This window comes from Ursus arctos, unplaced genomic scaffold (assembly GCF_023065955.2).
Source record: "Ursus arctos isolate Adak ecotype North America unplaced genomic scaffold, UrsArc2.0 scaffold_33, whole genome shotgun sequence".
Taxonomy (NCBI): Eukaryota; Metazoa; Chordata; class Mammalia; order Carnivora; family Ursidae; genus Ursus; species Ursus arctos.
The window spans coordinates 26,130,449-26,151,626 of NW_026623019.1; the positions used below are offsets into that span (position 1 = coordinate 26,130,449).

The following is a 21,178-nucleotide window of genomic DNA, read 5'->3' on the forward strand; positions in this document are numbered from 1 at the left end:
TTGTTAACTTTTTTCCCAGCACAAAAATTCCTGGGTGGTCTGATTAAACCCTCATCTTTAAATATTAAATATTAAGCCAGTTCTTTTTTTTTAAAGGCTATATTGACTGAATTATATCCACAAAAGTGTTTAATAGTTATTTATCTTGGGCCTGTGGTATGCAAAGCACTTCATGGAGTAATAGTCCTACCTTTTGCATCTGCTGAAGTCCTACCTGATTTCAACCATTGTACTCAAATTCTGCAGTGAGGACTGTGAGTGAATTTGAGTCTGAACTGAGATCATGAGGGTTCTAGAAACTTTGTCATGTGAGAATCAGGTGAAAGAACTGAGGTTGGAAGAGAAGACTCAGGCAGTGTGTCCTGACGGCTCTCCCAGCCATTCAGAGCTTGTCTTGTTATGGAGAGTGGTGGAGGAAGTTTGTATGAAAGAAGCATGTGTCAGCAAGGCTGGTACTCCTGCCAGCTGAGGAGGCCTAAAACATGAGTTTGGGTTCTAATTTTCCTCCTTATATACCTTTTCACCATCTTCCAGTTCCGGGAATATCTTACCCAGTGTCTGGACAGTATCTTGCCTACTGCAGGATATATGGAATGTTACATTATTACAGGAATACGTGATTTTATCTTAAATAGAATACAAACGTAGTGTTTAGTATAATGCAATTTTATTAAGCCTTATTAGGTCAGGATTTAAATTTACCTTACATTTGGTGTATGTGGAAGATTTTTGTCACTCCTTAAAATGAAAGGACTGGGGCGCTTGGGTGGCACAGTTGTTAAGCGTCTGCCTTTGGCTCAGGGCGTGATCCCAGCGTTCCGGGATCGAGCCCCACATCAGGCTTCTCCGCTGGGAGCCTGCTTCTTCCTCTCCCACTCCCCCTGCTTGTGTTCCTTCTCTCGCTGGCTGTCTCTCTCTGTCTAAATAAATAAATAAAATCTTTAAAAAAATAAAAATAAAATGAAAGGACCTGTAAAATAGTATAATTCACCTTGCCAGTAAGCAGTGGAATATGGTGTTGTTTAAGAGTGCTGGGGAAGACTCTGATGATAGTGGGTGTCCATGTTTGTATGGAGATACGGGGATGGTTCTTGAGCCTTTTCCGTGTAGCCGGTCTCATTCAACTTATGGGTTTAGAATATAATGCACTTTGCTGTGCTTTAAATGGGCATTTTTGATCTAGGCTTGGACTGTACTTGAGGCAGTAGACTGTAGTGCTGAGTCTAGGGTCTCGAGCCAGACCATATGAATCTAAATTTCAATTCTGCCATCTTGTAACTGTGAACTCGGGGAAGTATCTTAACCTCTCTAGGCTTTAATTTACTCATCCGTAAAATGGAGATGATAGCCCTACGTCACTGGGTAGTGATGAGTAAGTGAAATGTACTTAATGCGGGGCGCCTGGGTAGCGCAGTCGTTGGGCGTCTGCCTTCGGCTCAGGGCGTGATCCCGGCATCCCGGGATCGAGTCCCACATCGGGCTCCTCCGCTGGGAGCTGGCTTCTTCCTCTCCCACTCCCCTGCTGTGTTCCCTCTCTCGCTGGCTATCTCTCTGTCACATAAATAAATAAAAAATCTTTAAAGAAAGAAAGAAATGTACTTAATGCGCCTTGCCTGTCTCATAGCAAGCGCCCAATACATGTCAGATGCACTTGCTAATTGTTGTTCATACTAGTGTGTAAAAGGTCAGGTGCTTTCTCAAAGATTTCTGAATAGTTCAGAGGAGTTCTCAGTTGACTGAATCTCCAAAGGGGGAGGACTCTGGTCTCCCTGCTCTTCTCCAAGGCATTCTAGATTCATGATGCTTGTTTGGGACCAGTATGTTCTAGGGAAGTTTTGGGTGAATGGCATTTTCCTGGCTGACCATAGTTTGGATCTCTTCCAGACTTTGTTCCCAGAACCTCTGAAACGTGGAGTGTTTGTGGAATGGGAGTTTCTCTCGCATTTTTTCAGAAGTTCATGGCTGAATGTGCAGATACTCCATAGAAGCACTGCAATATCAGAGCACTTTGAAAGATTGTACCACCTTATGCTATAGGAGAAAAGCAGTATATTTGTCTCAAGGGAGATATAGTAAAGGACACGAAAAAAGAGTTTAAGTTAATAGGATGACAGAGTGGACTATATCTAAATCTTCAGGAGTGTCGTAAAACTATATTCCATTTTGTATGATTGAGGTATCCATTCAACAAGTGTCTGTTAAGCATTTACTCATACTGCTTAGTTTTGTCCAGGAGAGAGAGTGTCAGGAAACCCCTTGGTTTTTGTTCCTAACACTGCTTCTCAAATCCAGGCAGGATCTTCATTGCTCTTTTCCTGGTGGCAGATTTCCAGGGCTCATCCTGGTTTTCTCTCCTCTCAGAACTGCCTCCACCCGTTCCTTTCCTGGGATTTTATTTTTCCCAAGACTGGCTGCAGATTGGCTACGCTTGCCTTAGCTTTCACCTTTCCTTGTTGTCCCTGTGGTTATCTTCAGACCCTTTTAGGATTCTACTGTGAATCCTTATGGAAAAAATAGAAAAAGGCTAACAAATGCTGGGTCGTTTAAAGATTTGGAGTTTTTACAATTACAGTTACCAGTTCAGTGCTAAGACAGTAACTGCTAAAATTGTAACTGCAAGACAATTAACAAATAACTGGGGCTTCTGCCTTCTTGTGCTGAACATCACCATTTTCTATCTGTGATTCATCTTACATCTCCCCCAGCCCCCTTGAAAATCCTTCTTTCCAACACCAGGAGAGATTGATGAAATCAAGAAAAAGCCATAATGACCCTCCCTGATACCAAGTAGGTAGTTTGCATTTCCAAGGACCTCCTGCTAGGATGAGAGTCTGTTGTAATATGTACCCTCGATTTGTTTTAATCAGGTGACAGACATGCAGACAAACTGCCTTTGAAAGAAGAGTTTATTACTTACAGTTTCCAAGAGGAGGGGGCACACCAGCAAGGCCACACATGGCAGCGCCAGGGTTGGTCAGGAGGCAGAAGGAGCAAGGGGAAAGCATGGGCATGAGCCTTTATTGTGGTTTCTGGGGGATGACAAGGCAGGGCAAAGTAAGCAGACTTGGGACTGGCTAGTTTGAGTGATCTTGGAGGGCTCTGGGCTATAGGGGTGGTCCCTAGTCCTTGGTATCTTGCCCTGGGAGGAATTGGGGTGGGAGAATATTGACTTGGTGTTTGAGAATCAAAGGAGGTGGTTGGGGGTGGATTGGTTGGTTTGTATATTAGCTGGCCCTGGTACGGTTGTCTCTCTGGAATCAGCAAGGCCCCAAGATGTCAAAGCATAAAATACAGAAAATAAAAAACATGTTTAACAGACATTCTATCCCATGGAGCTGTACTTATCACAAAAAGGTTCTTACAGCAGCATTTTCCTATTGAATGATACAAAGAATGGTAAAGTGGCTCCCTGCACTCCAGGAGTTTATAGTCTAGCTTAGTAGATAAAGCCTGCACATATCAAATAGTGAGTAGTCATGCAGGGCACAAGATTATGTGCCAGAAAGATCTACAGAGTGTAATGGAAGTTCAGTGGAAGGGGAGATGGAGTGTCCTAGAAGCAGTAGAGGGCAGTGGTTAAGAGGACAGGCTGCTGGGTTCATCTGGCTTCATCATTTAGCTGCTGTGTGGTTTTGAACAAGTTATTTAATCCCTATGTTTTAGTTTCCTCATCTGTAAAATGAGTTTAATAATAGTCTTCATCTCATAGTTACTTGAGGAGTAAATGAGCTAATACACAAGAAGTGCTTAGAATAAAGCCTAGCACTGAGTATTCAGTGTTAGCTGCTGTTAGAACTATGGAGAAAAGGTCGGTGGAGTGGATAGAATTGACTTTTACCTTAAAGAGAAGAGAGAGGGGAAATGTTTCTTTTTGGGGGCCTGGGTTGGTGGGTGGCTGGAAGTGAGCCTGACAAAGTCAGGAAATGGGAGGTTGGTCTGGTAGGATGAGACTGAAAAAATAGTTGGTAAGAGTTTTGAGTGCTAGGGAGTTTGCATTTTTCTTTAAACAATAGATATTCATTCAAAGTGCTTTTTTTTTTTTCTTTTTAGCAGAGATGGGACATTGAATTTGTGCTTCAGGAGTCAGTCTTCGTAAGTAGGGTTTTGGAGAGAGGAGAGGCTTGGTACAGAGTGTTTCAGTCAGGATGGGTTAAGTTAGCATAGTAACAAACAAGTCTAAAACCTTTGTGGCTTTAAAAAAGTAAAGGTGTGTTTCCTGCTGATGCTGCGTGTCTGTCACAGCCCATCTGGGTGCTCTCTACTTATAGTCATTTAGAGGCATCCAGGCTGATAGAATAGCCACCTAGGCACTATCTCATATTTGTTTGCTTTAAGAGAGAGGAGAGAGCACTCTGGAATGTCATGTACTAGCAGTTAAATATTAGGCATCCCCAGGCTTCCGGAAATTACCATCCTTCCATGTTTGAGGGTGAGGGACCTGGGAAGAAGAACTGGAAATGTTTGTGAATAGCACTAATGACTGCTCACCACACAGGGAGACTCATTTAGGAGGTTGTTGTATCATAGGTCAAGTACGTGGTTTTGGTTTCTGGATCCGGGTTGTTGTAGGCAGCGTGGAGAAGAGCTGGATAAAAGAAAGAATTTGAAGCAATAGAATTGAACGGTTCATAATTGATTGGGTAGAGTTATAAAGGTGGGAGGAGTCCAGATGAGACAGAACTTTTAGACCCAGTGGAAGGTGATGCTTCCATAACAGACAATCGGGAAGCTGTTGTGTGTTAGGAAATGGTAGGGGGTCAGTCGGATGCCCTGCAGGCCTCCGGAGCCGTGCTCCCTGAGGAGGAGTCCACCAGCCAATGTTACCACACACTGTGGTTGGTCTGCAACGAGATAAGTAAAATAGAGAGTAATCATTTATAAACTAGTATAGTAATTATTGTTTCCTTGTTATGGTTTATTCTCATTGTGCTTATGTTAAATCCAATAATAATAGTAATCAGGCTTGTATTTTGTATGTTTTTTTCCCTTTTCTTCTTTTCGTGATTTGTTTTGATTATGTTTTATAAAAGTGTTGACCAGTAACAGGGGAAAAAATAACTAGCCCTTCACTACAGAGAGTTTGAGATGCACTGCTTTGGAGACAGGTGACAGGGACTGCTGGAGGTCAGGAGCTGAGTCCTTTCCATAAGGAAATTGGTCGAGTACCAGATATGTGAACACAAGACAGACTCCAAAATGAGAAGAGGGCCCAGGACTGGGCTTTGGGGGATGTCCAGTGTCTGGGGGCAGGTATGTAAGAGGGGGTATAGACTGTACAGTCTCCCAGGAATCATCAGAGGTGATGGGAGATTAGTAGTGACAGATGCCATGGAGAGTCAAAGGAAAGAAGAACTGAAGTCAGGCTAGATTTGGCAGGAAGGAAGTCACTGTGAATGTTTAAAAATAAACTTTTAGTCAAGTGGTGTGGTCAGATACCAGATTTCAGCTGTTGTAAGAAATGTGTGATCATAAAATAGAAGAGGGTATGAACTGTTGGCTGGAAAAGTTTGATAGCAAAACAAAGGCAAAGGCTAGAATGGTGGCTGTTGGGCCAAGGACGGGAAAGCACATTTTGCTGTTACTGGATTTTTGGCTTTTTATTTGTTTTTGCTGTAGGAGAACCTGAGTAGCTTTAAAGACTCCTGTCCGCTGAGAAGTGGGGGCACAGATGTGGGAAGGAAGGAGGATGTGGCAGTGGTCCGTGGCAGGAGCAGGATTGGAGAACAGAGGCATGGAGTGAACTGGGGGGTGGGAATGGGTGCTGCCTGAAGAGGAGTGGTGCCATGACCCAGGTAGCTGTTGGGGGGTAGCAGACAGAGGGTGGTTAGAAGGGGAAATGGATGGGAATTTGCGAATCTCAGTGGATTCAAAACAGGAAAGTGAACGGTGGGGTATTACTTGGGTGGAGCACTGCTGTGGTCCGAGTTCAGTGAGCAGGGACTCGGAAGCCCTAGTGAGTGTGTTAGTGAAATGGCTTTAAACTGTGACCGCGCATCCAGCCTAGGAAATTCAACTTCTTACTCTAATCAACATTCAGTAAATATGAGTACTAAGTGACAGAGTAATGGGGGGAGTGGGGAGGGGGTCGTATAATCCCCAATCATGGTTAAAGGAAGAATAAAAATATGGTAAAAAATGGACTTAAGATAAAATTATTTAATTAAACATATCTAATATTTAGAAACACAGTCATTATTCATTAAAAGTATGAAAAAAATGCAAGTACAATGTTTTAGTTACTCTAAACATTGTAAAATTTGAAATATATCTCAAAACTCCTTTCAGAATCATCTGTTAACTAATTTCTCATTTTCGTTGAGTTTTCTCTTCTTTTGAGGTGTTAGAATAGGATAAGAGCTGGGCAGAGATGCAGTGTCTATTGTTTAGGCCCACTCCTCCCTTCCCTGACTGGAGTATTTTCCCTCCGCAGTCCTGCACCCGGCCTTCAGTTTCCTGCTCACCTTTGCTGTTGTCTGTGATGGGCCTCTGGTTTTGCACATGCCATTGGTACAACGTAGCATGTCTGGTTACTCTGTGGGATTGCCATGCAGTAGAGGCCATGAGATAGCAGTTAAGAACACTCTTAAATCCAACTACTTGAGTTCAAATCTTGGTAATCTTGAGGGGCACCTGGGTGGCTCGGTTAAGTGTCTGCCTTCGGCTCAAGTCATGATCTCGGGGTCCTGGGATTGAGCCCTGCATTGGGCTCTCTGCTCAGCGGGGAGTCTTTTTCTCCCTTTCCCTCTCCCTCTCTCCCTGCTCACACATGCTCTCTCTTTCTTTCAAAGAAATAAAATCTTTAAAAAAAAAAAGGTCTCAGTAATCTTGTACACTTAGCTTCTCTGAACATCATTTCCTCATCTGTAAAAGGGGATAGTGAGAATAAAAAGCATTGCCAGGGGTTAGGAGAGTTTCAGATATGTAAGTAAGCACTCAATAAGTATCTATTATTTCTTCTTCTAAGAATGTTGTCACTGCTTTTCACTAGCTTTTGGTTTTTCATAAAACTGACAAATCAAGTTATTTGCCTCTGGAATGGAGAGTTGTTAGTAGGTCTCGTGCCTTAAGCAAGATGGCAAAGAGATAAGAGGGAGAATAAAGGGATCCCATGAGGAGGAAGTCAGCTTCTGGAGAGGTGTACCCACAGCAGGCTGTGCTGTGATTGATGAGTTCTTTGTTGTGTTCTATCGACACATCTAATGGTTTTGACACAGATAAGTTGTTTTCTGGTTTATGAAACTTCTAATGACATGTTGATAGTGCCAGGAAGCAAAACAGTGTTGATGAAGACACATCTGAGGAGGAATCAGACCTGAAGTTCAGCAGGAAAATAACCTATCCAGTGCCTTCGCTGGTCAGCCACCATGGAGCAAGTATGATTTCTTGAGGAAGGGGTAGAAAAGTGAAATTTCCTATTTTCTCTAACTGTAATGCGTTCTCCCAGCAATCCTTTTGCGATCACTCTGCTATAATTTAGTTTAAGTGGCACTCTTTAGAAACTGAAACAAGCTCTACTTTGCAAGCAAGTAGCAATCAAAGGGATAAATTCTTTTCTCTTTGAAAATAGAGTGAAATCACTTCCAATCTGATCTTTGCAACCCAATGCCTACTGATAATGTGAGCATAAACACATTAGGCACCAAAGAGGAATGGCATCTGGATGCTCAGATGGGATCAGAATAGCCAGAATACACACAAGCTGCCATCAGGGAGGCTGAATTCCACCGTACCACATCATGTTCAAGCATAATTCAGGCTCGTCATATACTGATGTGAGTAAAATCAGTTTTTGTTTTCAGTTTTCACATTGTGGACGCCCCGCCCCTGCCCTTGCCCTTGCCTGGTTATAATGTATAAATCAAGCCACAGCTGACAGTGATTTGCTTTCTTTCTCCAGGAACAGGCCTTTGATTCTGGTTCTGACTTGGCTTCATTGCTCTGATCTTCATCACAAGCACTTTCTATAATTCCCACAACAACATTAACTCCAGTTGTTGTGTTTTTTTCCCCCCACATATACATATCACAATAGTTCTTTCATTACATGATCACAAATTATATGCAGTCACCCTTCTATGCTTCATGAAAGCAGTAAATTTGAAGCAAAGAGAGGCTATTTAAAACTTGAGACCAGAGGCCACAGTTTATCTTATTTACAGTTTGGCTTAAAGATTGGTATTTAAGTTAATATCATACCACATGTGGTAATCCTGCAAAGTGCTACATATTTTTATTTATAGTTTAGGGACTAAAGCAAAATCCCCTTTTCAGTATGTTATCTTGCATTATTTACTCAGTGATAAATGGCATTGCCTTGCAGGTATGAGTTTTGCAATGAAAGACCCTATTGTAGCATATATTTATATGGGGGGGGGTACAGGCTGTTAGAATTAGGGTTCCAGAGGGAATTTAAACTCTGAATATCCTGGTACTTGTTCAGTTAAAACATACAGCTTAATGTTGTTTTAACACTGCAGTTTTTACTCAAAGTAGAACAAAAATAAAAAGAAATGAACAAAAGTTAAAATGCTAGAAACCAAGTAAAGTGACTGAAGGCATATTGGCATATCCTAAACTCAAAGATAAAACTGTAGCAGAGATAAAGGGATTATCTGATTGGCTTGTTTCTGCTGTTTAAAAATAAGTCCAACTTTGTTTATTAACTGTTTCAGGCACCAGTGAACCATTTCTGTCAAATTGGCAAGATATGAAAATGAGGAGCTGAAAGAAAAGTTCTGAGGTGCCAGACAGTTTAGTAATCACTCAAACCTTTGAGTAGAAAACCTGCTCCATGCTATGTCAATGTGTCCATGATTCATGAGAATTTCTACTAAGGAGGGAAAGAGCCTGATATTTTGGAGAGTGTTAATCTGTTAGAGTATGTATTTGTTTTGAAATAGAATTAAAAATTTAAAAATAAAAAGAAATACCAATACCAAGTGGAAATTAGTTCAGGCCCCGCTTATTCAGAAATTTAGAAAATTGAAGCAAAAATAGGCTACTATTTGCTAAGTACAAAAATAAGGACTTCATAGCAAATTATTATAAAATAAATAATATTTTAGGACTAATATATTTAACACTTAAAAGGTATCATTCCATTATTTTCTGGGCCTCCATTATTTCTGATGAGAAATTAAATGTTATTCTGATGAGAGGCCAGCTCCCATTTGTATCTTTTTTCTCCTGCATGTAATGTCATTTTATACTGGCTACTTTCAAGACTTTTTCCTTATTTTTGGTTTTTAGCAGTTTGACTATGTCATACCTAGGTGTGGTTTCCTTTGCGTTTATCTTGCTTGGGTTTGTTCTCAGATTCTTGAATCTTTAGATTTATTTCTCTCACAAAATTTGGAAAATCTTAACTATTCTAAACATAAATGGTTTCTTTTGTAATACTTTTAGATTTACCAAAAGATTTGCAAAGATAGTATAGAGTTCCCATATACGTATGACCCCAGCTTCCCCTAATATTAACATGTTACATAATCATGGTATATTTGTTAAAGTATAGATCTAGTACATGTAGAGAACTGAAACTGCGTTATCTGTGTAAAGCTAGAAGCCACGAAGGGGTGACTGGAGAAAGAAAATTCCATCATACTGTTTCAGTACAGAGGCAAGGAGATTTGCTGTCTCCTCAGGGAAGTAGGTGGAAAGAATTCCTCAGGCTGAAGGAGTACACTGAATCTTGAGCAAGCCAAATAAAAATAAATCCACATTTAGATACATTGAGTGAAACAACAGAACATCCAAGATAATGAAAAAATATAAAAGCTTCCAGGGGAAAAAGCATACATGTCCAGAAATGCAGACTTCTTATCAGAAAAAAGAGATGTCAGCATATAGTAATGTATTCAAGGTGCTAAGTGAAAATAACTATTAGCCTAAAAATCTACTTAAGTGAAAAGGAAATTGTATTTTCCCTAACTGACCATAACAGTGTATACCAACTCACAGGCCACTGTTCAATGCGACCTAGTGATTCCCCCCATTAAGACGTGAAGTTGAGTTCCCTGTCCTTGAGTCTGGACTAGCTAACTGTACATCTCTTTTGAAACCAATAGACTGTAGTTGACTTTTGAGGCTAGGTCAGAAGTCCTTGGGGACACTTACTTTGGGGGCCACCAGTTGCCATATAAGATATCCAACTATTCTGAGACCTCCATATTAGAGAGGCTTTGCGTAGCTGCTCTGGTCATCAGAACCCCCAGATAAGCCCGTCTCTAGCTGAGTACCGCTGAGTGCCGTACTCAGATTCATAAGATGGCCCAGCTGAGTGTTACCCGCATTCCTGACCCTCGGAATATAATCAAATGGTTGCTGTTTGAAGCCACAAAGTTTTGGGCTAATTTGTCAGGTAGCAGTAGTTAACTAGAACAAAATTGAACCCTGACAGAAGTAGTGGACTGTATGAATCCGTCATGAGAAAGGAAGCTGGTAAACACTACAACTAAGTATTGACTTTGCTTTTTCTAAGTCGGGTGAGGGTTGTTAACAACAGTGTGATACTGAGACACTGGCGACAGTAATCTGGAAGCTGACAGTGGGGAAAAGGAGGAACTGGTGATAAAACTTCCTAGGGTCTTTGTATTATTCAGAAGACTACTAGAGATTGACCTGAAGTAGGCATGTTAAAGAAAATAAATAGGTTGTATAACTGATGAAACAGTAGAGGAAAAAACAGCTCGGAAAAAATGCAACAAAAAGCAGGAAAAGTAAAAGCTAAGTAGCAAAGAAAATCATAGTAGATGGAAAACACAAAATAATTGGCTGAGAGGATCAATGCTATTACAACAGTAATCATGATAAATGTAAATAAATTTACTTCAGTTATTAAAAATGATAATTATATTTTTTAAATGCAGCCAAATGTTGCTTTGAAAAGATATCCAAGGCAAAACAACCCAGAGCACTTAACAATAAAAATAAAGGGATAGAAAAGATATATAAGGAAAAAAACAAACCAAAGGAAAGCAGGTGTGACAATACCAATCTCAGGCCAAAAGGAATTTCTAGGTGTTTTATCCAGGAAACACTTGCACATGTGCTCCAGGATACATATATAAGGATGTTCATTGCAGCATGGTTTGTAATAATGAAAAATTTAAGAGAATTTAAATATTAGTAGGGAAATGTATAGACAAATTGTAGAATATTCATATAGGGACACTAAGCAGTTAAAAGGAACAAGCTAGATTTGTGTGCATCTGTATGGCTGTATTTCAAAACCACTGCGTGAAAAACAAGTTACAGAATAGTATGTCAGTGTGACACTTCTAAGTACAGAATAATACATTTGTACTTCTAAGATTTCTTCTAATTATGAAATTGTTTTATTGAATTTCACAGTAATAAGTTATGTTCCTATGATTATATGCATTTGAATGTCTGAGGAACTATGCCCAGAAACAGTATACTTTTCAGTAAGTAAACTAGCTGTCATTAAGAGCAATCACTGTATCCTACAGAATGAACACACTTGGAATAGCAGAAAGCTATCTTCCTCTGAGCAAGTAGTCTGTAGAGTTAAATATTTTATAACTACTCATAGTGTGCTCAGTACTATATAGTAAGCATATATGCAAAATTTCTCCTTTTCCCTTGAATTGCTTATAGGAAAAGAGATGTGGCATAGAGGGACAGGCGAAGAAGACATGAGAAGAAAAAAAAAATGAGAGATATTTGGAGGAAGATGTTGGTTAAGCATAACTTTCTACTAGACCTGTGCGAGCCAGAGCCCTGTTCTGTGGATAACTAAATGCCCTCAAATGTCAATTACACAGATACTTACTGAGACCCTACTACGTACAGGGCATTCTACTCAATGTGGTCATGCACACAAAGATGTATCAGGAATCCCTAGTTGCTTATAGACCACTAGAAGGTAAAGGTAGCTGCAGAATGAAGCAGGATAAGTTGAGGGTCATGAGAATGATACACATGGCTTTGTAGCTTGAAAGGAGAATGAAATTATTCTCTTTAGAGAGATCTGGAATGGCTCTACAGAGGTTATTTTACACATTTGTAGATGTGCGCATTTCTGTTTGGGTGACTGAAAGTGGCAGGACAGTTTCTTCTCTGTGCCATAACTCTGTTTAGTATTTGATCCTCCCTTCTTCCCCTTCCTCCTGCCTTTCTCAAGAAAAATATTGCTGTATATTAATTCTTTTGAAGCCTTTAATGGTGTTGCTGAGACAGTCATTTAAGCATTTAAAATACATACCACGTAGTACACTTATTTTAGAGGCAGCAGTGGTTAGCCACTGGAAACTAACCATTGGGTTTGATAAAGGGGGGAATTTTATATGTTATGGCTTATGACAGAGAATGGAAAAATGCTTCAGTGAGAAGGCTGGCATTTTAAATTGGAGCACAATAATAGCAGAAAGTGCTGAAGTCAACAGACTGCTTAGAAATATGGTTACTATTTGCTGAGAGAGGCCTTACAAGGTGGCCACGTACAAGCATTTGCAACCACATTTAGTTCAGTTCTTCCCTGAACGTGGAACTGTGACCCTGATTGACGTCAGTGAGAGTTGTATACTTGCCGAGAAGGGAGATTCAGGTCATCTAAGAATCCAAGGCAAGGAGGAGATAGGTGTAATAAGCAGCGAGTTAGAACAGACTTACACGTTATACATAATTTAGGTTGGAAACCATACAGAGGTGACCGTGATCTGAATCTTCTGGGGCTGGCCTAAAAATTCTCATTTCCCCCTCAAAGCTATTAGAATATGAGTTGAGTCTAGTCTACACAACTTGAAGAGGGTAGACAGGGTAGAAAGAGAACATAGAAGACAGTCTTATGAGGTGCATTTGATTTATTACTCGGACAGTTTGAAGGAAATGGCCACAAGAGGTGGAGGATGAGAATTCCAAGGGAAAGAATCGGCAAAGAGAAAAGCATCAGAAATGAGTGACTTTGCCAAATTGCTTTATCTCTCTGGCTTCATTGTCATCATTTGTAAAACTAGAGAGTTGGATTAAGTGAGCCTTAAGGAATTTGTCAGCTCCAGAACGCAAAGAAATAAAGACTTAGTTAACATGGGCAACAGGGGTAAATGTTTGTGTTTGTTTGTTTGTTTCCTGGTTTAATTGCGATATAATTGACCTATAACATCGTATGAGTTTAAGGTGTACAACATAGTGCTTTGATAGCTGGATGTATTGCAGTGTTTGTTTTTGAAGATGGTAGCCCTGGGGGATGTTTGAAACATTACAAACAGGATGGAAGCATTGAGAGGAAGAAAATGTTGGCGAGAGAAACATTTTTTGTCAAATGCAACAAGATTCCCAATTAGTGGGAGGAGATAGTGTTTGGGGGAACAGCTCTTTCTTCTTCCTGGTGTTTCCTGTCTTGTGAGGGGAGCTTGATTACTGTGACATTGCTGACCACTTTATTTCTTGTACCTACCGGAGGTGGATGGGAAGAAGTGGAACATGTTCTGCTTCTTTCAGCTCTTCCCTTTTGCTTTTGGGCAGCAATCCTGCCCTTGGAGGGCTTTTCTCCTTACTTCTCCAGGCCCTATTCTTGCGTGGGGAGGGTACCTTCTTCTCTGGGAGCTTTGACCTGATCCAGTGTTTCCTATGACCCTCTGGGTAAATCTGTTGAATTTGGGGATTCAATTTTCAGGTACCTTTGGCTCCCACACTAAATCATGTTGTCCAGTGTAGCCTTCATCAGTAATAATGGTGATATTTTGGTATCCCTCTGCCATATCCTCATTTTCTGGTATGTTCAGAATCTGGATGGGCAAGAAGAGTACCATTCATTTGGCCTTTTCAGACCCCAAAAGCTAGGATTCAAGGGGAAAGGAATTAGCTTTGGTGAGAAGGGATATTGTTTCCTTTGAATCAGAGAGGAGAAGGCAGTAGTTGTGAAGAACTAAGGTAAGTGAGCCGAGATGGAGTTTCAGAGATTCGAAATCATCTCAGTAAAGTAGAGGGCCAGATAGTCAACTGAGAGTGAGTCAGCAGGCACGGAACTGGAAAGAGTTAGAACCGCAACTATGGGGAGTGTACTCAAGATCCACTGAAGAGAAGCAGACTGCTGCCGGTGAGGGTGACAAGGTGATGCGAACAGGCTTGGCTATGGGTGGGCTTGAAGGCTGCCTCGTCATCTGCTACCAGTCACAAAAGTGGCAAAAACTGCTCTGTAGAATGTGTTTTAGTCTTAAATTATATTAATTTTCACAAATAAATGAAAGGCTCTATTAGGGTTAGACAGTGAATGGTTATATTTATATTGTCACACAAGCTAAATGGTTCTTCAGCCATGGTTTACATGGCCACTAAGTTAACCCTTGTCTCGGCTGATTCAGATTTTCTTCTTGTCTGTGTGTGTGTGTGTGTGTGTGTGTGTGTGTGTGTATACTCAAGTTTTCAAAAAAAAATATTAAGTAAGGTTTTTTAAAGAGCCCAATCAACAAAAGACTGCATATTAGCAGCCCCAAACACCAACAGGATGATGTTTTAACGTCCACTGTTTTTTATTACATAGATAGACCCAGTGGCTTTATTGAAGGTTATTATTCCTTACACGATGAGTTCAGTTGCTTTCATGAAGAAAAGAAAATACTCTGCCTCTTTCCTTTGCCCATTGATTCTTCTAGAACCAAGGGGAGTGCCAGCTTCTTTATAAAGTAATCTCAAAATATTCTTTGCATCCCTGACTTCTCTCAATTCCTATTACTTTAAAAATCAGACTGTATATTCCCATATGCAGTTTGGTGAAGGGTGGGAGAATAAGAAGTAAGGAAGGATTTCAGGAGGTGATTGCACTTGAGCTGGGTATGGGGAGAAAATAGAATTTGGCAGGTGGCTATGGGTACACTCCAGGTATGGCACACGGCTTAGTCCAAAGAGCAGGGAGGCCTGGTGTCTTGTCATATTTAGGGAGCAGAGTGTTGAGCAGGCCCTTTGGCTATAGGACAAGGATGCAAAGGGTGTATGTTCTTTACGACTGGGAAAGTAGCATGAAACCAGATTGGACAAGGCTGCAGGAAGCCAGATTTTTTTCCCTCCTTAGGGTAAGTAAGATTTTCCTGAGGAAATAGGCTGTGGAGATGTAGAAAGTGAAAATTCAGTAGGTTTGATTTCTGGAATGAGATTCTAGAAGGAAGAGAAATAAGAGTCTAGTAGACAGGCAGATAAAATCTGAGGGGAGGTGAGGAGGAGTTAAACAGAATAAAAAGGGAGGGCTCAGTTTTACTTGAAAAGCAAGTGATATTGTTTTGGAGTTGATAGAAGAATACCTCCTGATATTTAGAAATACAAAAATTATTTTAAATACATCTGTCAGAATTGTTATATTCCCTCCCTTTTTCATTTTTGGTAAAAGAATAAAAAATAACAGCATACGCTGAAAGAAATCAGGTACACAACAGGGACTGAAATAATTTCAAATAATTTTTCTTTTAGGCGGATTGCTATTATAAAATAAGAATACATTTTGATTCAGAACTTTTATGAAGAACTTGGGTATTTTATTACAACATCTGTTTCTACATTTTAATTTCTCTTTTTCCTTTTATAGATATTTGCATACTTTTTTTTTTCCAAATGAGAAGACCTTTTTGTTTGCCACAAGAAGGCTATTATCCAGAATGTTAATGGGTTTTCAGCTATTAAGATGTAATGATATACCTTGAGTATTTAACTATAAATTTGAAAAATCTCCATGAACAATCTCAAAGGAATACTTAGAATGCACTCCTGGTAAATTGGCTCATTTTCCTGTAATTTACTGGAAGTGCTGATATGAGAGCAGTCCTAATGTGAAAAGTACATTAATCCCTGGAGTTACATTTTATGTATTAAATTATTACTCTCAAAGAATAAAACGTATGAGGCCATTTAGCCTTCATTCACATTTGTTACTTAGAATCACAGTAGAGAAACAGTCACTTATCTTTGATGCACAAAATTAGAAATGATGCACTTAATATCTTTTAAAACAAGAGGCACAGTGATGCTCAGTTGTGCTTTTGCATAACAATTGATCTTTCCCAAAACAAGGAATGTTCTAGTTAAGAGCATGATTCTTCTTCGAGCTTTGTGGAGGCCCCTTTCATTGAAAAAATTGAAATATTTTTAGAAACCCATAATGCAGCTTTCTTTGATGTCAGTCAGAAAGATTAGTCTGCCTTCTAGCCCTGAGCTGCTACCACATTGGGGGATTATTTAAGGAGGTAGTCAGTTTGCTGAAGCAGTGGTTGTAGGAACACTTAGGGTCTTGTTTGGAATTTTGTCTAATTGTGTTTTTCTTCTTTGCCAGGGGACTGAAAGTTGTGGAACCACAATTTGTGACATCAGGTGTTTTTTTGGTAAGCAGCCATTTATGATTCCGGAAGATTAAGGCAGATAGGAAGTCCCTTCAGAGATTGTAAGAAAGCTCTCAAACAGCAGCCGACACCATGGACATAAAGCTGGACCCTTCCCGGGATGACCTGCCTCTCATGGCCAACACCAGCCACATCCTTGTGAAGCACTATGTACTGGATTTAGATGTCGATTTTGAAAGTCAAATCATTGAGGGCACCATAGTGCTTTTCTTTGAGTCTGGGAACAGATTCGAGAAACAGAGGGGTTCCACCGAGGAAACCTGCCGATCAGAGTCAAATGAAGCCTGCAGATTTAGGACGCCGGAACCCTGCCATAGTCCTGTGACAGATACGAGGACCTTCTCATCTAAAACAGGATATAACGATTTTGCGAACTGTGGTAGAGGTGAAAAAGATACTTCTAGTAAAGATGGTAACCATGGCAACCCTGAACAGGCTTCTGGGATTTCTAGTGCAAAGTACCGCTGTGACACAGGGAGTCATGGGAGTGAGGACTTTTTGCTAGTGTTGGACTGCTGTGATTTATCTGTGTTAAAGGTTGAGGAGGTGGATGTTGCTGCCGTGCCAGGTATTGAAAAATTTACAAGGTCTCCCAGGCTCACAGTTGTTTCTGAGGAGCTCAGGAATCAGATTGTGCATGAACTCGTGACTCTGCCTGCAGCTCGTTGGCGGGAGCAGTTAGACTATTATGCTGGCTGCAGCCAGGCCCCTGGCTGTGGGGAACTCCTGTTTGACACTGACACTTGGAGCTTACAGATCAGGAAGACAGGGGCTCAGACAGCTACTGACTTTCCTCACGCCATAAGGATATGGTACAGCACCAAACCCCAGGGGCGGTCAGTTACATGGACCTCAGACCAGAGCGGCAGGTAGGTTCCGGGTGCTCCGCAGCTCCCTGCCCATTAATCTGGGAGATGAGCCTTTGCAATGCCCTAGACAGGGACAGTCTCGGCAGAGGTGCTCCTCTTTATTCTGTGGCATTACCCATCTAGCCTCAAATCCCTAGGCCCACAGTGAAGCAGGTAAATTCCCAGGCATGCTCAACTCTTAATAGGATTATTTCCCTTAAGTCAGGATGAAAAGATTACTTTATTAAGCCCCTGTATTTCTGAGTTAGGAGATTGAAAGTCAAGCCTAATGATTAAATCCCGAGCCTAGCTCTCCGTTGGGATCTCTGCTGGTGACTTCAGTGCTGTAGATGGGAGTGGGTACGTGTCTCTGAGCAAATACTTTCTCAAAGTTCCTTCATATTCCCCCTGAGGGAATAAACTGCCGCCAAGTTGGGTTGGAATGAAGCCTGGCCAAGTGCTTCCAAATCAAGCTAGCTCTGCTTTGTGACTTTCTTACTGTACCTGTCTCTTGGCAGCTGTCCCTCTCTGAACTTTGTCAGTTGTCATATAGGGCAAACCCCAAACGCTGGAAGGCTCTGTTTCTGAAGAGCGTGACACAGTCCTGCTGAGACTGCACACCTGCTCTTTTGGCCGCCGTTCTTCCTGTTTGGCACCAGGAGATTGGGTTTTTAGTGTGGAGAGAAAGAATTGATGAGACATTGATTTCCAGGGGAGGTGTTTAGGCAGCCGTTTGTTCTTTTCTTCTTGCCCTTCCTTCAACAGTTGTTCAGAGTTTTGAGAATTTGAGAATTTTAAAATGAAACTTCATTGATTCCTCATTATCTTACCTGTTCCTTTGTGCTAAGGTACTGCAGATCAGGACAGTAATTACTGTCGAGTGTGGCTGGAGGAATGCTGATCTCAATGAACTTGTTTCGAGCACCTTCTTTTATAGCATGACTCCCTTGACAGAAGTGGTGGCCTCGGGAAATTGCTTAGATCTCTTTCCCAACCCACCTCCAAAAACCTTTTAGTTTTTTGTTTTTTTTTAAGCGTCACTTCAGCTGTGAGCTCTGATTATCTTGCTCCTCACCTCCAATCTTACCTCTCTGCACTTACACCCCACTGAGAATGAGTTCACTTCTTGTCTTATTTCTGTTGGAGTCTGAGGCAGCCTTTGGGAAATTGCAGGGTTGGTGCAAACTTACACCAGTACGAAAGCATACTGATTTATATATAGAATAACTTATTGGATATTCTTGGGAGACCATGAGGAAAAGAAACAGGTGTTCTTATTGTATCTTTAAATTTTTTTGAAATTATTAAAGGACGTATTTCAATAAGATTTAGCAAAATATGGCTTCTGAATACTTAATTTAGGAAATCATAGTTTTTAATACTCCCAGATATTTCATTTTTGAATTAGAATAATGGGGAAGAAGAATCTATTGACAGTAGTTGGAAGAAATACTCATTAGTGACTTCAAACATGGCTTTCTTCTCAGTGCTCACTATACAGAAACAGATAAGAGTTGTGAATTACATTACATGTCAGGTGTTGAGTAGGAATGAGTTATGGATAAATGCTGAATTCCATAAAGAAACTGAAGAGGTGCTTGGGCACATCTTGTTCCTACAAAGGTTGACTTGGCAGATTTACTCGTGATGTCTCCTTTTCTGATAATTCAATAAAATGCATGATCATAGCAGGAGTTTAAACTGTATCCTTGGGAGTTTGTGATTATATGTTAGTAAGTAAATGGCATTTTTGCAGCCTTACAAGAATAATAAATTTGTTTTAACAAAGAAATCCTCAAAAGATGTTTTCTCTCCCTTTTGTCTTTTTTGGAGGTAATTTTATTACAGTCAAGATAATCTTCCATGAATGGCCACCAAATCTTTCTAAACTCTCTCACATGCTTATGAATAAATCTAGGTATATATTGGTAACTGGATACTTTAAGGACTTTAAAATGCCTAAGGATCCCAGGTTGCTAGACAGAAAAAATTCCTTAGTGATAACAGCAGATAATAATCATCAGGTTTACAAGGCTTTATGAATATAGTTGTGTGAAAATATATAAAATATTACAATTGTGTGAAAAATACAATTGGGTAGGGCTTATTTTCTCCAAGGCATAGAGTCTACATTTACTAAAACTAACATTTTATCCTTGAGTGGCAGAATACTATCAGCATACCTACATTCTTAGTCCTGGATACGAAATGTTTATGCTCATTTTACAACTAGGAGAATTGAATAAAGTTACTGAAAGAGCCTCGGAAAAAAACGTGTTTCAGTTGTAAAAGGGAGCTGCATTTCTTCCTTTTGATCTTTACTATGTCTCTTATTATATGCAGAGATTTCAGTACATTTGAAAAATATATTAGCTTTCAGTAAATTTCTATTTTTAAGCAGTTATTAGACAGAAACTTAAGAAAATCTCTAAATTGTTTCCTTCCCTTTCGAGTTCCATCAGTGGTTTCTCCCCTTGTCACACTCACCCTACCTAACGTTGAAGATAAAATTTAAATTATTCAGTTTGATAATATATAAATAAGAGATCAAAGGATCCCAGGATGGAATGCAAATTGTGACAAAACAATCTAATTGTATTAAAAATGTATGAAACAACCTCACCGAAGGGGGTTGGGGGCGAAGGTGCTGACCTAAGTCGCTTTGGAAATGAGTGGAGTTTGTAAGACTAAAGGCAAAAGGAACTGTACCTAAATACTGTGTTGTAGTTGATAAAGTTGTTTGTTATGGGAGTACAGGTTAACAATTCTAGTACCACTACACATGTATACTAGAATTGAGCAATTAAACAAATTAAGTAAATCTGGGAGCCGGGTTTCTCAATGTTGAAGTGGGAGGTTACAGATGAGCAAGAGAAAGAGGCTAGAATGATCTCTCTGGCAATAGATTAGAATTGGAGATATCACTATAAACTCATGTTTAATGTTTAGTTTAAGATGAATACAGATGGTTGCATATAGAAACAATTATAAATAGGTGTTTTCCAAGGAGTAGCATACACAGGTAAATTTCCTTGCTTGTTATCTGGGAGGGTCTAGAAGCACAGTGCCTGGGTCTTGGTGGTGGTGGTTGTTTTTGTTTTTGTTTTTTACGATTTTTATTTATTTCTTTGACAGAGAGCCAGCGAGAGAGGGAACACGAGCAGGGGGAGTGGGAAAGGAAGAAGCAGGCTCCCAGCGGAGCAGGTAGCCCGATGTGGGGCTCGATCCCAGGACTCTGGGATCATGCCCTGAGCTGAAGGCAGACGCTTAACGACTGAGCCACCCAGGTGCCCCCTGGGTCTTGGTTTTTAATACCATTCTCCAATAATGAAATCAGGGCTTCTTGGAGGAATGGCTAGGACTGCAGGAAATGTACAAGATGAGCTTGGAGCATCTTGTAGTGGCAGAAAATAAGGAAGTGCTCAAACAGCAGCAATAGTGGCCCACAATTGAGGGTATATGCCCAAGGTCCAAGGAGCCATCAGAAAGAATTCTCAATGACCAAAGCTGAACAACAATATAAAATAGTTTTGGACGATGACCTAAAGTATAAAATAAGTATTCATGAGTTCACATTGATATAAATAAATATTTGAATAAATGAGCAAATGGAAAATAGACATATCTAAGGTACAGAAGTTGTCCAAGTTATGTTGATACTCCATCCTCCTCAAGGAGGTGGAACATAACTCTTGTTCCTTATCAAGTATGGGCCAAGAAATAAGAGTAACTTTACATTGTAGAAACCTGGCAAGCATGACCTCAGTGAGGAGATCAAGGTTAACATCAAAGTGAGGAGTCATGTTGATAGTGTGTACCCTTGGTATGATGTGATGAAATGACATCTTTGTGATTGTCCTCCCCCAAACCCATAACCTCAGTCTAACCAAGAGAAAAACATCAGATAAATCCCAGCTAAGGGACATTCAACAAAATACCTGACTAGTACTCCTCAAAACTCTCAAGGTTAGAGTGCCCGGATGG

General features: G+C 40.3%; 1 protein-coding gene across 11 annotated transcripts in view; it reads left to right on the forward strand.

The window, feature by feature from the left end:
- Positions 1–21,178, forward strand: part of AOPEP (aminopeptidase O (putative)) — a 325,938-nt gene that overhangs the window by 14,146 nt on the left and 290,614 nt on the right. For 10 of the 11 annotated variants that reach the window (XM_026518708.4, XM_048218337.2, XM_048218338.2 and 7 more), the window contains one exon: positions 16,280–17,215. In XM_026518708.4, coding sequence (XP_026374493.2) covers positions 16,419–17,215 — 797 coding nt within the window. In that variant the 5' untranslated portion in view covers positions 16,280–16,418. The remainder of the gene's footprint in view (positions 1–16,279; positions 17,216–21,178) is intronic. The other variant, XM_057305595.1, reaches the window with a different exon arrangement.